Source organism: Patella vulgata, chromosome 9 (assembly GCF_932274485.2).
Source record: "Patella vulgata chromosome 9, xgPatVulg1.2, whole genome shotgun sequence".
NCBI classification, from domain to species: domain Eukaryota; kingdom Metazoa; phylum Mollusca; class Gastropoda; family Patellidae; genus Patella; species Patella vulgata.
Genome location: NC_065887.2, coordinates 17,843,396 through 17,863,605, shown reverse-complemented (window position 1 = coordinate 17,863,605; position 20,210 = coordinate 17,843,396). Strand labels below are relative to the sequence as shown.

General features: G+C 33.5%; 1 protein-coding gene across 1 annotated transcript in view; it reads right to left on the bottom strand.

The window, feature by feature from the left end:
- Positions 1 to 17,675, bottom strand: part of LOC126832358 (low-density lipoprotein receptor-related protein 1) — a 163,502-nt gene extending 145,827 nt beyond the window's left edge. The window contains exon 1 of the mRNA XM_050563103.2: positions 17,464 to 17,675. Within this exon, the coding sequence (XP_050419060.2) occupies positions 17,464 to 17,545 (82 nt within the window). The 5' untranslated portion in view covers positions 17,546 to 17,675. The remainder of the gene's footprint in view (positions 1 to 17,463) is intronic.
- Between the last annotated feature and the right edge of the window lie 2,535 nt (positions 17,676 to 20,210).

The window sequence follows — 20,210 nt, the reverse complement described above, 5'->3', positions numbered from 1 at the left end:
TTCAATTTTTTGTGCTTGAATTTCATAATGGCTATAGCTATACGATTTTGTTTTTTTTTCTTCATAAAATGTCATATTTCTAATCAAAAAAGTGATCGGTGAGTGTATGAGCAAGGGTTTGTTAGGTGACCGAAGAAGTAGACATCAGTTAATTGATCAAGTATTTAGAAGTTAACAGCTTTCTTCATTAGACGTGTGAGGACCTTCAATGGTTAATCATTTTGAGTCAAGTGGCATGGTTTCGATCCCAATCTTGTAGATGGCAAAAAGTAGGGTCGCCAGGGCAACCTACTGGGTTTTCACTGCATCCTCTGGTGTCTCTCCCTCATTATAACACTGATAAAAGCATCAAAACATATTCCAATGAAAACATTTGGTTCTACCATATCTAATGTATCTAATGTACAAGAAACATAGTCATAACATAACTAAGAGTTTTGGATAAATCCCAACATAAACTAATTGAGGATACTTGCACGTTATAATCAAGGTCATCTTACCCTGTCAAGCTTAATTGTTTTATGGATTTTTAAATCACATGTTCCTGTCTGTAAATCAACAATTCTAATGACATTTGCTGAAAATTAGATCTAATGATGCATTTACCCGAATTCTTGTACAAACAATAATATACTGTATGTCGTAATTATTACAAAAACAAACCATTATAATGAATGCTTAGATTTATCAACACATACGAACATCATTTTGGCACTAACACAAGTAAACTTATTTTCTATGGTAATTGGAGAATTTTGCATCTCCAACTTTATAGGACTTGAGGCTCTTTTAAACCTATCACAAATGACTACTTCACACATTAAGACAAATTATCAATAAAGATTCCTCCATCTATACAAGTCAGGTCTGTTTATTGCAGCAACAGTCATAAACTAGAACATTAGAAGTTAACAGATCATAAGCAGCACACCTTCTTCAGGTTTTTAATTGATAGTAAATTGAGAGAAAGAGAGGAAGAGATTATATGTAATTGTATTGAATAAAATATTGTTTAAACCATGTCATTTTGGGACTAACACAAGGTGCAATTCCATTTCAATAATCTGTCTGCACCAAATGGTCTTTAACTGTGGGAGGAAATCTGAGGATCCAGGAAAGCCCAGGAGGTTAGGCAGGTGACCGTACACTTTGTCAAACACAGGTGTGGGATCGAAACTACAAATCTAAAATGCAAGTTGATATATTGGGAAGGAATTATGGCCACCCCGGAAAAAAACTACCTGTCACCTACAATGTCAGCCATAAACTCAGGCCTTGTCAGTTTCGGAATCTGCCAAATATAATATTAAGAAACATATCAAGACATTGAAAGGACTAAATTAATACCACTACCATAAAATATGGTTTATTTATCATCTATGCGAGATTAGAAGTAGGTATTACACTATAAAAGAAACAGATACTAGCAAAGACCTGATTATTTACAGGTGAGCTAACAGACTAGATTGTATATTTAAAGTCGACTGTTTATTATTGTCAATTGACCTCATATCCACCTATTATATAGGTAAACATAATATTATATACAGTGTAAACAGACATACCGACGCGACCCTGTATTCAACAAACTGGGGTTTGAACCCTGTAGGCAATGGTTATGCCAACTGACAATTAATCTCTCGACACTATGCTGCATAAGAAATGATTTATGGTGAATGAATGGTATTTTTATTGTTATTGTGGTTAACTGTACAATGAACTGAAAGGTATATAGTTTAAATGAAACATACTGGTCATTTGAATTTCAAGTTAACATGGCTTCCTACACATTATATTTAATCTTTTAGAATCTACCTATATCAACTTTAAGAGACAAGGGCCTATTTCACATTGGACTAGATAGTTAACAATACTCGTATAAAAACAATTTCTCAAGAAAAATGTTTAATTTTTTAGAATACAGTCTTTAGGTTGGATATAGTTTTGTCTATAACATTCTTGGGTTTGAAAGAAGCATTATCACTCTCAACAAAATATAAATGTAATTCATTTTTATTACAATTCAATTGACCTTACTAAAAATTCAAGGACTGATGACCTGTTTATGCAAGTGTAAGGAATTCTCCAAGTGCATTTGTTAATAATCTTAAAAATTGTCTGAAAAACTTTAAACGATTTATAAATTGATAGATATACAAAACTTTCATGGACTACAATTACTGAATTTAATAAAAGCACTGTTTTACAATAACATTGAACAAGAGAATCATTGTTGAAATGTTGCGTCAATTAAATTCAGTGACTCTATTCTATAATAAAGGTAATGTGACCAATTACTAAAATTTGGCCACTTAAACAATTTATGAAACATTTATATCTCAGCAACAGCATTACATGTACATACTTATCTCAAATTTTAAATACTACCCAACTTCAACCATGCATGATGTCACTGTATATGAAAATTATCTTGTTTTTTTCGAATGGCAAAGATCTACAAAAGTGCTAATGCCTCTTTAAATAAGAACTAAATAATAATTTGATATGGGCCACGATATTCAAAATTGGACTTTCAGAATCTTTTATCTCATAAAAATACTATAACCTTTCTATGACTTGCAAAAGCACAAAACTAAGTTGATATAAGAAACAAGTCAAAGATTATCACAGAACTTTTGCGATTTAGAAATTCATTCATCATGCTCTATTCAATAAGGGCATGTGTGTCAAGCAGAGAAAGAGTTCTACAAGCGAGATTAAATATAGCTTAGTTAAACAAACTTAGTCATTTACAGGTCAAAGTCATTGCTTTTCATTGATTTGCGAGGAAATTACCCCATTTTTCATTCAGGAAAAAACCCTTAACTTTCCATCACTTCTTGATGAAAACATATCAATATAAAGACCATCGATTGGACTTTCTTTATACCTCTGAGTTCCTTGCCAAAATCAATTAAAGTGGGACATGTGGTAGGATATGCTTTTTCTTTACAATATGCCATAAGATACTGAAGTTAAAGCAGGCTTAAAAACATCAGCGATTGGTATGCTAGCTTACCTTTATTCGTCTGAATGCACAGGTGGGGGCTAATAAACACCAGTATAAAAACACCAGCTCCTTCATATCTGTCTTCAAGAAGGAATTGGCTTAAAGCATGCATGTTTTATCACTCTGCGTGAAAAACTCTGATTTCAGAGAGAGAAAATGGGGTTTAATGTTGACATAACAAAAATAGATCACTTTGGGACTAGCATATGGTTGAATTTTATTTCAATAATTTCCTGGCGTGTATGGGTCTTTGGCATTGTAAGGAACCCTGAGAAAATTCACACGATTGGATGAGCGACCTTACCCATAGTCCTTGTCACATACAATCTGGGAATCGAAACCACTCCATCAAACACCCTTGTGATTATCGGTAGGAAATATTAACCCTTTAGCACTTAGACGGCTCAAAATCGCTGTCACATGCACAGCTGTCCTGCCTGCACAAACTAGTAAATGACTGGAAAGCTATTCAGGTATTTCTGGCAGTTTGAGACGATTCACTTTTACTTAAATTTTCTTCAACAAACTGGGGTGGTCGTTATTTACATGTATCAAGTGCTAAAGGTTTGAAATTGAGAACTTTGTAAAATACGGTCAGTGGTTAATGGCATCCCTTTAAAATGATCAATAATCAATCTGATTACCATACCATCATTCAATTTAGACAATTCATTGCTAATATCAAACTGACCCATACTACAAGTCATGAAATTCAATTTACACCCTAACACACACTGATGATACTCGATATACCAACTGAACTGTGTAGAAACAATCTGTTACAATCAAGGGATCATCATCCAGCTACTGTATGTTATTATTCTTCACGGTGCATGTTGTCTCAACACTCTCTGATAGTTTTATCTTCTGTTGTGATGACGGATATTTGTTGCTTTCACAATACAAGAGAAGATTTCCCATCAATAGATTACTTTAATATCCCAGGCTTTAATATGGTTTAAGCACAATTTAGATTTTATCTCCGACTATGGAGGACACCTTAATCTCAAACCCTGATGACATCAAATCAATTGTACATTGAAGCATGTAAATACTGTGATCGTTGCAGCAAGGGTTTCTTTAAATCTTTCTGATAAAATCCACTGTGGCATTCATTCATTTGGTGATTGACAGATTGCAATGTGGAACAAAAAAAAAACTAAAGTCTTTGTAAAATTGATAGCATTTTGAGAAAATGAGAGTATAGTAAATCAAAACATTTCTGAGAAATCAAAACCAAAATTAAAACAAAGCTGAAAAATCTAAATATTTCTTAGAAAATATTTGAAATATATTTTCCCAAAAATAGAAAGAAAGTTAATGCTACTGAAAATATTGACGTTTTCTAGATCAGAATTTTTAAAACGGGGAAAACCATATATTATACACTCATTTTAATAGCTGTCAGGGCAGATATGAACACATTTGAATTTATAAGATATATGATATATGTATGATTTATGTCTTCTAAGTGATGACCTGGGTTTGAACTCAGTGTCTAGGGGTATAATCAATGTTTTAATTGATTAAAAGTAAGACCAGGACCACACCAAACATATTGCACTGCTCAAAGGTAATCAGGCAGAAAGAGGTTATAAGGGGGGGTTAAAGCAGAGACAAAGACGCGCCTAATAAACCAATTCCTTCTAATAATAATCTTAATTAATAGAAACATGACACCCTCTGTCATGGAATTTTACAGTCAAATCAGAATCAGTCCTTTTAGTACAGTACTACTTGCTTTCAAAGGAATTGATTCAAGCAGAAAGAAACTGAAACAGTCTCCCGAATTTTTTTTTTTAAGAATTACTCTTCATTTCCTTTCCTTTGGGCATTATTTGCATAAAGTGTGATAATCAATTCTCAACATGACATTCTGGCTGTTATTATTCACATCTGCCAATGTTAACATTAGTTAAAAGTTAATCTTAAAATCCCTTAATAGCATTTCTTAATGTTCCTTAATCCATACATATTCTTTCATGTTTTAAAGTTTTGATACATAAGCTTATTATCTCATCAACATATCTTTTATTTGATTTTATCCGGGGTTAGCAATTTACTACTGGAGGAATGTACGATGAATTTGACAAGACAAGAGCATTTATGCTTACTCTTCTGTTAATTGCAACTGCCAAGGGATATTTTATAAATATTGTACCTTTAAAACCTTGTATACACAGTGACATGCAAATGGAAAGAGCCTTTGAAGTGTACAAGATATGCAACTGTCTGGAAAGAATTCACATAGTAAAAAGTAAAAAAAGAAAACATAATATGTTAATCTCAAAATGACTAAAAAAAGGTGTCATTGAGACGTTAATTCCATTAAAAAAAAAGACCCAGACACATCCTTATATTACCAAACGCAATTATTTAGTCCAATATCAACGTGATGATATAGTCAATATCACATAACATATGATTAGCTATGTATGAAAAGTATGTCATCACAATGTTCTGAATGACAAGTATTTAATCCACCTGAATACAGCCATTGTTCATCTTAGAAAGAAATGTACTCAAGATAGGATGGGTCACTCCACACAGCTGTGCATTATCAACTTTATATGACCTAATACTAATAATAACGGTTTACCTTAAAATGGAGTTTTACCATAATATAAAACCAACAAATTTTTCCTCTATACAGAGACTTGTTTGGTTGATGTTTTGAAATGAAATGAAATGAAATGGGGTTTAACGTGCTACTGCTCTGCTCCGAATTAGGCTAATGAAGGCGGGCATACGCCATACAGTGTGCTGTGAGGGAAATTTTGCCCAGACAGCGGCACTACAGCCTACTCATATATCGAATTCCAACTGTCAAGGGATCTTTTAGGTGCACACCAATGTATACACGGGACCTCGTTTTTTCGTCACATCCGAACGATTAGACAGGGGGTTGATGTTTGGAAATTATTAAATAAGGCTTGATATTACAGGTAACAGGCATATGATTTAGATGAAATTTATTTGAAACTCTAACTTTAATTCTAAGTTAACTTTCTTATGAGAATTTGAAACATTTTTAAATAAATGAATTTTGATATTGAATTATTGGTGTATGTGTAATCTATCATTTCTTTGGCGTTACAACTGAAGGGGCACAAATAAACCATCAAATGAATATTACATATTGTATAACAGATAAATATATAGAAAGAACAAATTCAATGGTTGAGTGAATAATGTAAGTATACATATATATTGTCTAGTGTACATAACTTGGTCTATATCTTTTCTTTCAAGGAATGCTGGTGACTTTTATCCTATCCTACAAATTTATTCTTTTCGAGGGCAAATTTTCTATGAAACTTATACAATGTAAACCTTTAAATCTGCATGAATCTAGTACTTGAAAATCTTCTACAACCTTCTAAATAGAGTCAGTAACCGTGTATGGGGTAAGTGTGTCATACACACAGGTCATTTTGAGACTAACTTAATGTCACCTACTTCAACAATACATATAAATGTTAAGCAGATTGTATCATAACTTTTGTCATGAGGTTCTATGTAGTGAAGAAGGGCAATACCTCTAGCACTAATTGACAGAAATTGTTGAAATTCTATTCTTAATTTGTTAAGACCTTCCACAAGATTCTAAAAAGTGACCATGGCAATAACTCTGGAAGTTCTCAGAACTTGCTGAGATTCCATAGGATTCTTCAAGTCACAAATGTAAACAAACAGAAACATTAAAAAGATCAGTATAAATGTCATTATTCAGTGGTCAAAGGACAAATGGATGGACAGACAACCAGGTGTCATGGCAATATACCTCCACATATCCCCCCCCCCCCTTAAATATGTCACGAAATACAGGCCTTTATACATCCATCAACTGCATAAAGAAAGTTTTAAACAGTGAAACCATTCTTTAAAATCTAAACTAAGACAGAAATAGGTGTACGCCTACGGTAAGATTAATATCATCAGGATGACAAACAACAATTTATCGTCTGTATTTGTGTCATATGTTTTTCTGTTTCATATCTCGTAATCTACAGAGCAAATTTGACTTTCTGTTTACGGATCTAGTTTTACATGTATTTACGAACAGTTGTTATTCCGTTCAGACGCTTATTTTTAAACCAGTTCATAATCGCTGGGGTTTTTAAGACAGCATCGTGTTCAATCTGAACGACAGACTCACCCTATTCGGTTCTCGCACACTTTCGATAACATTGGCACTGTCTGACCCCAATATTTTCACAGGAATGTAACTAACTGCGTACTGCGCATGCTCGAAGCATGCTGGAGCTGGGGTTTTTAAGCCAACCCGTTCAGACGGCTAAGATGAACCAGTTTAAAATAAAAAGCCTTCTCGAAGACAGGTCGCGAGCAGGGGTTTTTAAACTGGTTTATTTGCCCCACATTTGCGTTCAGACGCTTAAGTTAAACTGGTTTAACGATCCCCTGGGTTTTTAAACCAGTTCAACTTAAGCGTCTGAACGGGCTATAAATTTCAATAAAACTTCACTTCTATAAACAAACACCAAGCAGAGGGACGACCACATTATATTTTAAAATTTAAAAAAATGTAGGATCTCAATGTTGTTATGTGAATATACACATCTGCCGATAAGAAAACTGACATGAATCTTTGCACCAAAAAAAGACAGAATTATTATTACATATAATAAGACACATAAAGTTGGAAGAGTAAAATCAATCAGCGCCAAATGTAAACTTTTAAATTGTCATAACTTAAAGGGACAATAACACTCTTGCTGGCTTGAAAGCTCCAGAAAATAAATAATATCTCTAAGTACTAGATGTTTAAGTGTCCTACCTGTCGTGTAAATTATCCATTCCATCCTATTTTACTTGTCCAGAGGGTTCGAAAATATTTTTAAATCGAAGTTTCATTTGAAAAGGTTTACGTTAGACGTTTCAAACCATTATGTTGAATTTTTCAAAATTTCTAAATAAGGTGTGTTAAGATGAAATTTGTATTATCAATTAATTGAAATATTGTAAAATAGTACAATTTGTTGACCAGAATAAAGATTGGGACATATTATTCAGTTACAACAAGAGTGGTATTGAGCCTTTAAACATACATTATGCAAGAGCTAAATCTGCCAATTGCAGGTCTTTCTTTAGGCCTGAAATTGGCTGAAATGTTATCTAAATTATTAATTAGACAGTTAGACATTAATTAACTTATCCAGACCATAATCAACTCTCGATGGCATTGCTAGCCTGCGATATTTACTGATTAGAGCCTGGTCTGCTGCTTCTGACTATATCAATAATCGAGACTGTTTTTTATCGTACTGACTTTAGTAATGATGATCGAGGCTAGACTCAAAATTCATTCACTAAATACTCGGTTCAGGGTAGATCAATTTGACTGAAATTTTCAGCAAATTCCCTTTACCTTATCTAGTTTTTAACTATTATAGTGAGAACTACCAACTCTTTATCTAATCTCCCATAATGCATCTTTAAGCTAGAATGAATCAATTTTAAACAATTGTTGGACAAGATCTTTATTTAATAAAAGTAATAGGGATTGTGTATGGTTTTAAAGACTTAAACCCTAAATTTAACCTTTTCTCTGGCATCTTGAGGCTTTTAACATCAATATATTTTTAAATATAGTATGATTATCATGTATGCCTGCTGTCTTGCACTAGGATATAATATAAACATGCAAAAATCTCTTCAATACATATTGTACAAATTAATCCATTGTGGAATTAAAAGTGGAAAATAAATGATCAAAAATTATTTCCAAAACATTTATTGATAAATAAAGAAACTACTGTAGTTGTGACTTCAGAAATTTACTAGGATATCAAATCAATCAAAAGATTAATATTTTGAAAGGAAGGTATCAACAAACAATCATTTCAGCATATTTATAAGTAATATTTATAACTAATCTAATTTCACAATTTTAAGAGGCTTTAAATTGATTTAAAAGATTTATTTTTGGAGAGAATGTCATCAATCAACAATCAATCAAAAGTGATAGGTATTTAATTATGTTATCATGTAATAATATCAACAGAAGCTCAGCAATTACTCAAGCATGACTATAGTAATTCTACCAACTGTTATCTTATGTAACATGATTATACAAGCTGATTGGTTAATCACTTGTCAATCATAACATCAACAAGTTAAGGTGTACATTTTCACAGCCACTTCACACCTCTTAATCACTCAACAACCAACTCCACCACCTTCTATATATGGCCATTTTAAGACACCAAAAATTCAAGTGAGGTTGCAGCTTCTTATGCCCAAAATGGGTATATCCTCCCTTTACCCAAATAATAAAAACATTTGACACACATTTGAAACCCCCAACTGTAATGGACTATATCATAAACCGGTTAAAAGAATGCAGATATATTTACTGTGAGATCCAGTTTGTATGCCATTCAAATGTGGTTGTGTGTGGTTTATTCCTCCTGCACTGACTATTAAATTCAATAAAGCTGTGTAAATGTCTCTAAAACACACACTTTACAGGGTATTAAATTTAGTCTACATAAGATTGTTTGAACAAGTGACTTTTTAATTAGGATTTGAAACTTGTAAGAGTTTGGCTATTGCGTATATTTTGATGCTTTAAATGTCTGTATAATAGTGTACATAAGTCTAATATTCACTCTGTGCAAAAGGCAACAAAGCACAAATATAAATGTCAACAAATAAGAGGAAATTAAAGGAGCTAAGCCAAAGTATTGAATTGAGTTGATCTATAAATTTTTACGAAGCTTTGTGCTGAGGCAAATATGAGAGAAGGTAGTCGGTTTGCTTACTTAATTTAGTGTCATTTTGGACTTACAAAGTTGATCACAGAAGATAAGATAGGTTGCCAGGCAACAAAACATACGCCCACAGCAGCTAAATTGTCCGAGCGGTCAACAAGGGTTGTCACATTTTTATTCCTTTGTAGGTAATTGGGGGCCTTTACAAGACAGTTCCATACAGATCAGATTATAAATTTTGTCGTTTGAGGGTTTACAAGGTTCTAAAAACTGAAACAAGGGTCTCAACTCTGGAAGTATTCTACAGAATTTGTAGAAATTTGACAGGCTTTTTCGTTTTACTAATTTAAATAATGCATATAAATTTTATACATATCAGATGATAACTTTCATCAATCGAGCATTAACAAGGTTTAACAAAATGAAACAAGGGCAATAACTCTAGAAGTAATTATTGTAAATTGCTGAAATTCAATAGGCTTTTTCATTTCACTAATTTAAATCATGCATATAAATTTCACAAAGATAGGGTGATAACTTTTGGCGTTAAAGCGTTCACAAGGATCAATAAAGTGAAACAAGGGCCATAACTCTAGACATAATAAATGGAAATTGCTGAAATTCAATAGGATTCTTCGTTTCACTAATCTTAATAATGCATATACATTTCACAAAGATTGGGTGCTAACTTTTGGCGTTGGAGCGTTCACAAGATTCAATAAAGTGAAACAAGGGCCATAACTCTAGACGTAATACACAGAAATTGCTGAAATTCAATAGGATTGTTTGTCTCACTAATTTAAATAATGCATATAATTTTCAGAAAGATCAAATGATAACTTTTGACATTAGAGCATTCACAAGGATCAATAAAGTGAAACAAGGGCCATAACTCTAGACGTAATAATCGGAAATTACTGAAATTCAATGGGCTTCTTCTTTTCACTAATCTAAATAATGCATACACATTTCACAAAGATTGGGTGATAACTTTTGGCGTTGGAGCGTTCACAAGGTTCAATAAAGTGAAACAAGGGCCATAACTCTAGACGTAATTAACGGAAATTGCTGAAATTCAATAGGCTTTTTCGTCAGACTAATTTAAATAATGCATATAATTTTCAGAAAGATCGAATGATAACTTTTGACGTTAGAGCATTCACAAGGATCAATAAAGTGAAACAAGGGCCATAACTCTAGACGTAATAATCGGAAATTGCTGAAATTCAATTGGCTTCTTCTTTTCACTAATCTAAATAATGCATATACATTTCACAAAGATTGGGTGATAACTTTTGGTGTTGGAGCGTTCACAAGGTTCAATAAAGTGAAACAAGTGCCATAACTCTAGACGTAATTAACAGAAATTGCTGAAATTCAATAGGCTTTTTCGTCAGACTAATCTAAATAATGCATATAATTTTCAGAAAGATCGAATGCTAACTTTTGACGTTAGAGCATTCACAAGGATCAATAAAGTGAAACAAGGGCCATAACTCTAGACGTAATTAACGGAAATTGCTGAAATTCAATAGGCTTTTTTGTCAGACTAATTTAAATAATGCATATAATTTTCAGAAAGATCGAATGATAACTTTTGACGTTAGAGCGTTCACAAGGATCAATAAAGTGAAACAAGGGCCATAACTCTAGACGTAATTAACGGAAATTGCTGAAATTCAATAGGCTTCTTCGTTTCAGTAATCTAAATAATACAAATAAATTTCAGAAAGATCGGATGATAACTTTTGAAGTTTGAGCGTTCACAAGGATCAATAAAGTGAAACAAGGGCCATAACTCTAGACGTAATAAACGGAACTTGCTGAAATTCAATAGGCTTCTTCGTTTCAGTAATCTAAATAATGCATATAAATTTCAGAAAGATCGGATGATAACTTTTGGCGTTAGAGCATTCACAAGGTTCAATAAAGTGAAACAAGGGCCATAACTCTAGACATAATAAACAGAAATTATTGAAATTAAATAGGCTTCTTCATCTCACTAATGTAAACAACATATATCAATTTTAAAACAATTGGATGATAACTTTTGGCGTTAGAGCGTTCACAAGAAATTGTGGACGACGGACGGGGGCGACAGCAATATACGTCCGCATTTCAATGTGGGCGTATAAAAATCGGTTTTATCTCAACACTGGCTGTATCTTTAGATGTAAAATTGTCATCCAACAAAATGGATCAACAATGAATCAACATTCAAAACGAATGAAATCAACCATTTTATTTTTGACCCAAATCAACAAGGTCTATTCATTTTGAGAACAGGTGATATAGATTCAGGCTGTTTGGCAGACAATTTAGCAAGATGATTACCTAATTCTCTACATTAATCACAAATTTATATAATAAGTAGCTTATGGTAGCAGGTTTATTAAAGTTGTACATGTAGCTACACGACAATGTTACAAATAAAGCTATCCTATACAATTACATGTCTATCTACATGCATGTCTGTGAACATTCCAACATGTACGAAAAGTAAAAATCAAAGACCAGTCCCATTGTATTGTACTTTAATTCTTTTTCAGTAAAAACTCAATACGAACATCACAAGACTTTGAAGAAAACTGAATAAATGTTTAATTAAATATCACACTGACAAAAAAAGAATGATAGTTATACATGTACTGTGCATTTTTTGCATATTGCATTTCTTGCAATTTTAAAAATGTTGATCTTGGATCTCTTAAATGAGAGTTTTTGTACCGTCATATATCAGCTGATGGCTTATTCTTTCTACTTGATGAAAACAATATTAAGAATGTCTATTTGATGAAAAAAAAAACAATATTAAGAATGTCTATTAGATGGAAACAAAATTCAGATCATCTATTTGATGAAAATAAAATTAAGAATGTCTATTTCATAATAACAAAATTAAGAACATATCTTTGCCCAATCTATATATGGTATCTTTTATGTTTTTTTAAATGTTATTTTGTACAAATGGGTATGGGCACAACCTCACTAATAATGCTGATATTAAAGTGCACCCTAAAAAGATGAAGGCATATAATAGAATATACATGGAGGTCTCAGTTTATGAAACACACTTAATGCACTTAACCTTATGCATGACTTAATTCATTCATCTATAGAAACATACACTAGAAATCCCATGTTGTAGCATCATACATTAATATACCATCATGATTATGTATTTCTTGCCACCTGTACAATATTATTAATATCATTATTATGCTAATTGACTGACAAACTTGTCTACATGTCGGTATATCTTTAATATCTTTTTCAAACGCCCGTTTGAACAAATTAAAAGAATTACATCCTATGAATTGTTCATGACAGTCTATTAGGCTACATGCATACATTACTCGCAAAGTTTAATGAGTCTATTACTACTAAAGTTACACTATTTTTTGAATAACATTACCAGTATATATTGTATAACTCATAAAAATAGCTCCTTCATTTTGAAAATGATCCAACGATAATAAACATATGGGGAAAGTATTTTTTTTTTGCTTAGTTAGCAAATACATGTACAAAACAAATTGTATAAATAATGTCTGTTAATGAGGTGGTCAACCCTTGCACCTCCACTTATCTGCATAAAGTCAATTGTTCATTCCAAAGATAACGGATGTACAATGAGGGTACCAGCTTTTCTACCAGGATGTAGATTATTAATTATGGCTAGTGACTGTCTTCCCCATCAAGAAATTAATTAGAGGACTTATTTATCATCTAAAGTTTGCTTGTCATTCGCCTCAGATTCATAGTCAATCTTTTCAAATGGTAAGCCAAACCATAAACTAAAATTCTTCTGTTTTACTGCAGTGGAAGATGTGCATGATACTTAGGAAAAATATAAATGTATTCAAGGAGTGTTCGTTAAACTCCTTAAAAACCAGTAAACATTTTGTATGGTGTGTAAATTAAATGTTAAAATGTCTTTATCTCAGAGAGAGAGAGAGAGAGAGAGAGAGAGACAGAGAGTATGTGTTAGACCACTAGACCACTCATATGATGGCTGTGGAGGGTTTGTCGCAAATTTTGCATACACTAATCTGAACATCCTCAATGTATCAACATAGTCAAAACACTTCAACAAATTGAAACTATTTTTTTTCTTTTACATTTAGTGAAAAATGCTAATTCCCCTTAATGTTTAACTGCAATACCGGTACCTCAAACACTTTTACCAACCGGCAAAAACCTCTGAGTGCAATTCCTCAATTGAACCTTTTTTTTTTAACAACCAGTGAAGACCTCTAAAGTGCAATACAACAATTAAACCTTATTTTGTCACTTACAGACTTTTTTCTGTTACATAAAATACAATAAAATAATGGTAGCACAGGAATTCAAAACCTAAACTGTTACCAAATGTCCGAAATGTGAAATTCATTGTATAACCATTACTATTTTAATGATTTCAAAATGTGTGCAATAGTTACAAAATAATATTTTAACCCCTTGACATCCATAGTAATATATAGTAAGAGCATACTGTTCTGATTTCCTAGAGTAGGGGTTAAAACTAGTAAAAGTTCAGTGAATTTAACTTTATGTATAATATTGCTACATAATGTATTAATAAAGTATGTTGAAAATAGTCACAAACTGGAGTAAGCAAGCTATATAATAATAGATAACAGGACACCTATGGCACGAAAAATATTTCTAACCATAATAAAGACCTTTACAATCTTTAAAATTTCTTAATCTCAGCAAATTCCTGAAATATCTATAATATGACACCAGACACACCAAACACAAATACACTGGCAACAATATAAATTGATATCGTTAAATGTATTTTTATTTTCTGTTTGAAATTGTGTCTATGTCTTATACACTAATGTTTTCCAATATTGTTCTATATCTGTGATGGCGTATGCCCGTCTTCATTAGCCCAGTATAGGAGCAGAACAGTAGGACGTTAAACCCCATTTCATTTTCTATATCTGTGTTTTGTTGTGCAGTTCTCCTGTATTCTCTGGTAGCTTTCTAGGTTATGATTTTCCATACATATAATGTTTAAAATTGTCCAATATTTTTGTAAAGGATAAAGATGATTGAATTGATCTGTGGTCTGATAAGTCATGTAGTAGGATTATGATAACCTTTAAAATAATACACACTTTGAAATATCAGTATTAAATATTATATACTCCACACTGCCTGATGGATATTGATCCTTATGTAACTTAACATTTTGAACGATTTGTTCATCATTATAAGCATGGGTTATTAAATGTGATTTAAATTTCTAATACACTTCTATGGACATTATAGTGTATATAATACATGTAGCTGGGTTGTATGTATATTCACTGTATATTTACTGGGCAATCCCTTATATACCACAACAGACAGATGAATATTGGTCTTTCAAATTATGCACATTCTAAAATTGTCTGTTGAGGTTAATATTTACTGGTTTTGAAAGAAAAGAAAAAAAAGAAAGATATTCATGCATAAATTCTTATGATTGGAGCAAATATGGAGATCTAACAACTTATGAACTCATGTGAGCAGCAATAATGTGTGTTTCTTGGGGGTAAAAAGCATCAATAACTACATACAGATCAATGTAATATTAATAGTTTGGAAATGTAATGGGGTTTAACATCTGCACTGCCTAGACTGGGCCAATACAGATGCGCATATTATATGCCCTACAGTGTGTTATGAAGGAACGTTTGCTTGCACAGAAGCGTTACAGCGCAGCATTATATTGAATTCCAACTGTCAAGGGTTCTTTTACCTGCATGCCAATGTGTACATGGGGCTCATTGTTTTTGCCCAAGTACATGTCGTCCTTTGCCAGGTCCTTTGTCCGGCACCACTGACAAGGGTGAATCATGTCGGAATGTTACGGATTGAACCAAAGACCTGGTTAGCGAGTCTGCCTTTGTCTTACTCACTGAGCCACCACGGCTCCCCACTACTTACAGATAAATGTAGTTAGTGATAGTTTGTACAACGATTTCAGAAGTTCAAGCTACTGGGCAGAAAATTAAGTATCTCAAACTTAATCGACCTGTTCTTAGTATTATGCAGATACATCTATCAAACCGAGGAATGGAAATATCCCGATCTTATGAATATAGATTGATGATCAGAGATATCTAATTCAAACACTTGGTCTATATTAGCAACACAATAATCATCTAATTGACATATTTGTCACAGGATTATTAAATATAATAGTTTATAATCTTTGCTTTATATATGGATTAATATACTAAATGAATCAAACCTCCATGGGTTGATATTACCATTTTACCATTGTAATACAATCAAGGATAATAAATGTTTTGTTGGGTTACATTACAATAATCTATTATAATAATAATAAATAGTTTGAGACATAATCTCATTCATTGTGTGGCTGGATATACTTTTACAGGAATTTGGGGAAAAAACAAAGATCTGCATGTAGGAAAGAGAGAGGGAAAGTTGGGGTTTGACTCCCATTATCATATTACGGCAGATCATAAACTAGGTCATTTGAGGACCTGCATGTGTGCATTGGTCTATAACACTGTGAGACAACCCGAGAAAACCCACAAGGTTAGCCAGGTGATCCTACTCCTTGTCATACCTAGAACTGGGACTAAACACACAACACTTGCAGCAATGACTGACTTTATGGTGTTCTAAATTCTAAAGCAACTGTGTTAGACCCAATACCCCCCCCCCCCTTCCACCCTTAGAAGGTTAATAATGTACTTTCATTTAAACTGGTAAGATAAATACCTGCATGTATTCAATTGTGTGATAAGTCAAACCCAATAGAACACAGTATATTAAATCATGCCTTGGAATATGGCTCCTGGGTAAATTATTACACTATTGCCCAATAAATTACAGGGAATACACATATAACTCATGCTTTATAATACAGGGTTAATCCAACAGTACAAATATCAGATTTCAAAGAATTTTGAATAATCTAGATTTATTGTAAAAGTTGCACCTGAAACTAAAAGTAGTTACAAATTTTCTATTCAAAACTTAGATGTCTAATACTTTAAAACGAAGATTCATAGTTTGTAAAATAGGTTGTGTATTGAAATGTTGTCATTCACAGAAGGTTATCGATTTCACAAACACATTAAAGTATTGTAACTGTATTGTAATGCACGACAGAGCTGAATAATATGTACAATTGTTTATTCAGCTTATACAAGACGCCAAATAAATATGTTTCATAATATATAATAATATAGGTCTGATTTATCAAATGTACTGGTGTTTCATTGTGTGTGATAGTTTAGTTTTGTTTCTAAAAAATGTTGGCCCTACCGAGTTTCGCTATTCATTTATTAAAATATGAACTATTTATCTTTGAAACGATACGCGACGGGTGACAAAATCTTCTTTTATCTCTAAAACTGCAGTTAGTAAATGTCCTGTTTAACTTTAAGGTAAATATGAAAGGGTGCATGGCTATGAATAGATTAACTACGTACTTGAGTGTATCAAAACGAGCACCTGGAAATACACGTTGACGGGGTGCACCCAAACATGAGTTTAAAATGTATAATATGCACGGATATTATTCCGTTAAATACTGCATGCCTTCTAATAAGGAGCACTTCAACGTTTATGTACGTGCAAGGACGACTGAATATGCACTTGAACTTGTGTTAAAAGCGATCTGTTATCATGGGGGACACATATTTCGAGATGGCCCGTTTTACTGAATGAGTGAATGTCACTTACCTTTCGGAGAAGATACGGTCACTGTCACTTTACTGCCAAATACGGCAAGTAGGAGCAAATATCGGCATAATCCAAGCCACATTTTGGCTAGATATGACAACACGTAAAAGTATTAAATTCCTCTCCAATAATAATATTCAGTATTACGGTCACATTCGTGGTTTATAAGCAAGAACCTTGAGATAAGTTACGTCCGTGCTCCCTCGAAGAGGCCCGATTCACTTCTGCTGGCAAAGCGATCGTCGCTGTGTGACGTCAGACAGTAATTCTATAAATAGCACTGGAGAAGTCTATATCGGTTTAAAACAGCCTGTAAACCCCCTATCGCTTTTCTAATCGTATTTACAGCTTTAAAGACAGAATTTCCCAGTGAACTAGTTTACTAAACAACGAAACACGATTAATTTTCACAGATGATGCTGAGTTTACATGGATATCATCGCAAAGCCAGATTTTAAAATTACTTTCAATGATTTAGTATGGATGGGGGCGGGATATATAACAAGTTTATCGCACTTACGTAAATCTGGTATTTTCTGATATTTTATCATAAAACTTGCTCCATTAAGAGCTCCTCGATCGAATAAAATTGTTTTCATTCACGGCACAATCGCGTCTATCTTTCAACATGGCCTACAAATTAAAACGTAAAATAGAAAGAAAACTACCGCAAAACCCGTGATATTTTCCAAGAATCATTACCACATAAACTCTTATCTGGAATTAAACAAGTTACCAGAAATAAAAGCTCTATTAATACATTTTCGCTATCACCTCAATGGAACGCGTTGACTTATGCTGTGTCCACAGTGTCAAAATGATGGAAATCGGACACAATTTGACAACATGATCTGTGAAGAGGTTGATGAAGTGTATCTGTTTACATTGTGGACAGTTATAGACGACTCCCAACTTCGGTGTTATAGCAGACTACCAATATTTAGGCAGCAAATTGGGCAACAATCTTATCAGTCCTGACAAAAAAATGGACAGTGTAAACGTATCACAACTAGAAATGAAATGAAATGAGATTTAACGTCCTAATGTTGTGTCTTCACAGACTGGACTAATTAAGACGTGCATACGCCATACAGTGTGCTATGGGGGAATGTTTGCCCGGTCAGCGGCACTACGGTCTACTCTTATTTCGAATTCTAATTGTCAAGGGTTCTTTTATGGGCTCACCAATGTGTACACGGAACCTCAGGTTTTCGTCCCATCCGAACGACTATACGTTGCCCCTTGATAATTGTCAGGCCTTCCATCTTAAACGACTGACAAGAGGCGACCACACCGGAAAATCATGATGAACTTTCTAGGCCAACACCGAGATCGAACACGGTAATCCCTGGTTAGCGAGCCAACGTTTTACCCACTGAACCACCGCAACCCCCAGCATAACTAGAATCTTAGGTCTATATAATAATAATAATATATCTAAATTTATGTTCGCACCACAATACTAATTAAACTTTCTATTGCGCTAAAGGCATACATCTGTTCTCAGGAATCCGATAAGATTTTCAAAAAAAAGATCAGTAGAATTATAGATTGTTATTCCACAAAGTCGAAAGGTATGTTAGATTTTTCATTCAGTCAAGTTAGAGCGAGTTTATTGCCGTACTTTGAGCTCCAAACCCGATAGAAATGAAGGCGGAAGTGGCCATAATAGTTTTAGAGATCACTACGTGATGGCGCTCCTGCGTCGCGACAAACGGGGCCGATTTGTCTAGACATTCAAAATTGGTACTTTCAAAATGTGTTGTATATTTTAAGTTAATGTAGTCATTGTGTGTAAATTCTGAACAAATTTTGATTTTTTAATAGAATCGAATTTCTTTTATTTTACTGGCGTCCATTGGTTTAAAATTCGCTGTTAAAGCCCCCTTATCCCCAAAAGAATATATTATTTAGATTAGGTTACGCATAGCTTTTACTTTCAAACTTGTACACAAAATTTTCGCAATTTGACATACGACCAAGAACTATAAACTGACATCAAATCAGTCAAATTGTGCGATAAAACCATGACATCTTTTTTATTCATACCAAATTTTAAACATTATTTAAACCGTTAATTTGTATCCTTTTATCTTTTATCTTTATGTTAGATGGACTATGATGAGCCTTAAAATATAATATTTGAATGATGTTATAATAATAATGACGTTAAAGGGGAATTGGGCTCTGGGGATGTTGGCTTGTTTGTTTAAAAAAACAACTTTTGATTTCGCCTGATTTACTTACATGGTTACATTAACTTTGACGTAAAATCTGCACGACAAATAGACAGATTTACAACCTACCTAATCACCACCATTGTCTTTCTTTACTTATTATAGAGATTATAGGTCAATCTTTTGAAATCTGTTACAGACAACTCGCCCGGTTATGTCACCTTTGCCACAAAACACGAATGTGAGCATTAAACATACCCAAAATACTTTCCTGCATAAATAATTTAAGCCATGTTTTGGTAAGAGAGAGAGGGAGAGAGAGAGAGAGAGAGAGAGGGGGAGTGATTTAACGTCCATTCGACACAAATTAGGTCATTTCGGGACCAATATATGGTTCAATTTCATTTCAACAATTATCTTGCTCGTAGGGTTCTTTAGCAGTGGGAGGAAACCGAAGGACCCGGGGACAGGGGCGGATTGGGACCGGTAACCGGCCCGGGCTCCTGTGTCGGAGCGGCCCCTTTTACTGACAGCGGAGCCCGGACGGGGGGGGGGGGCGCAACGGCATTC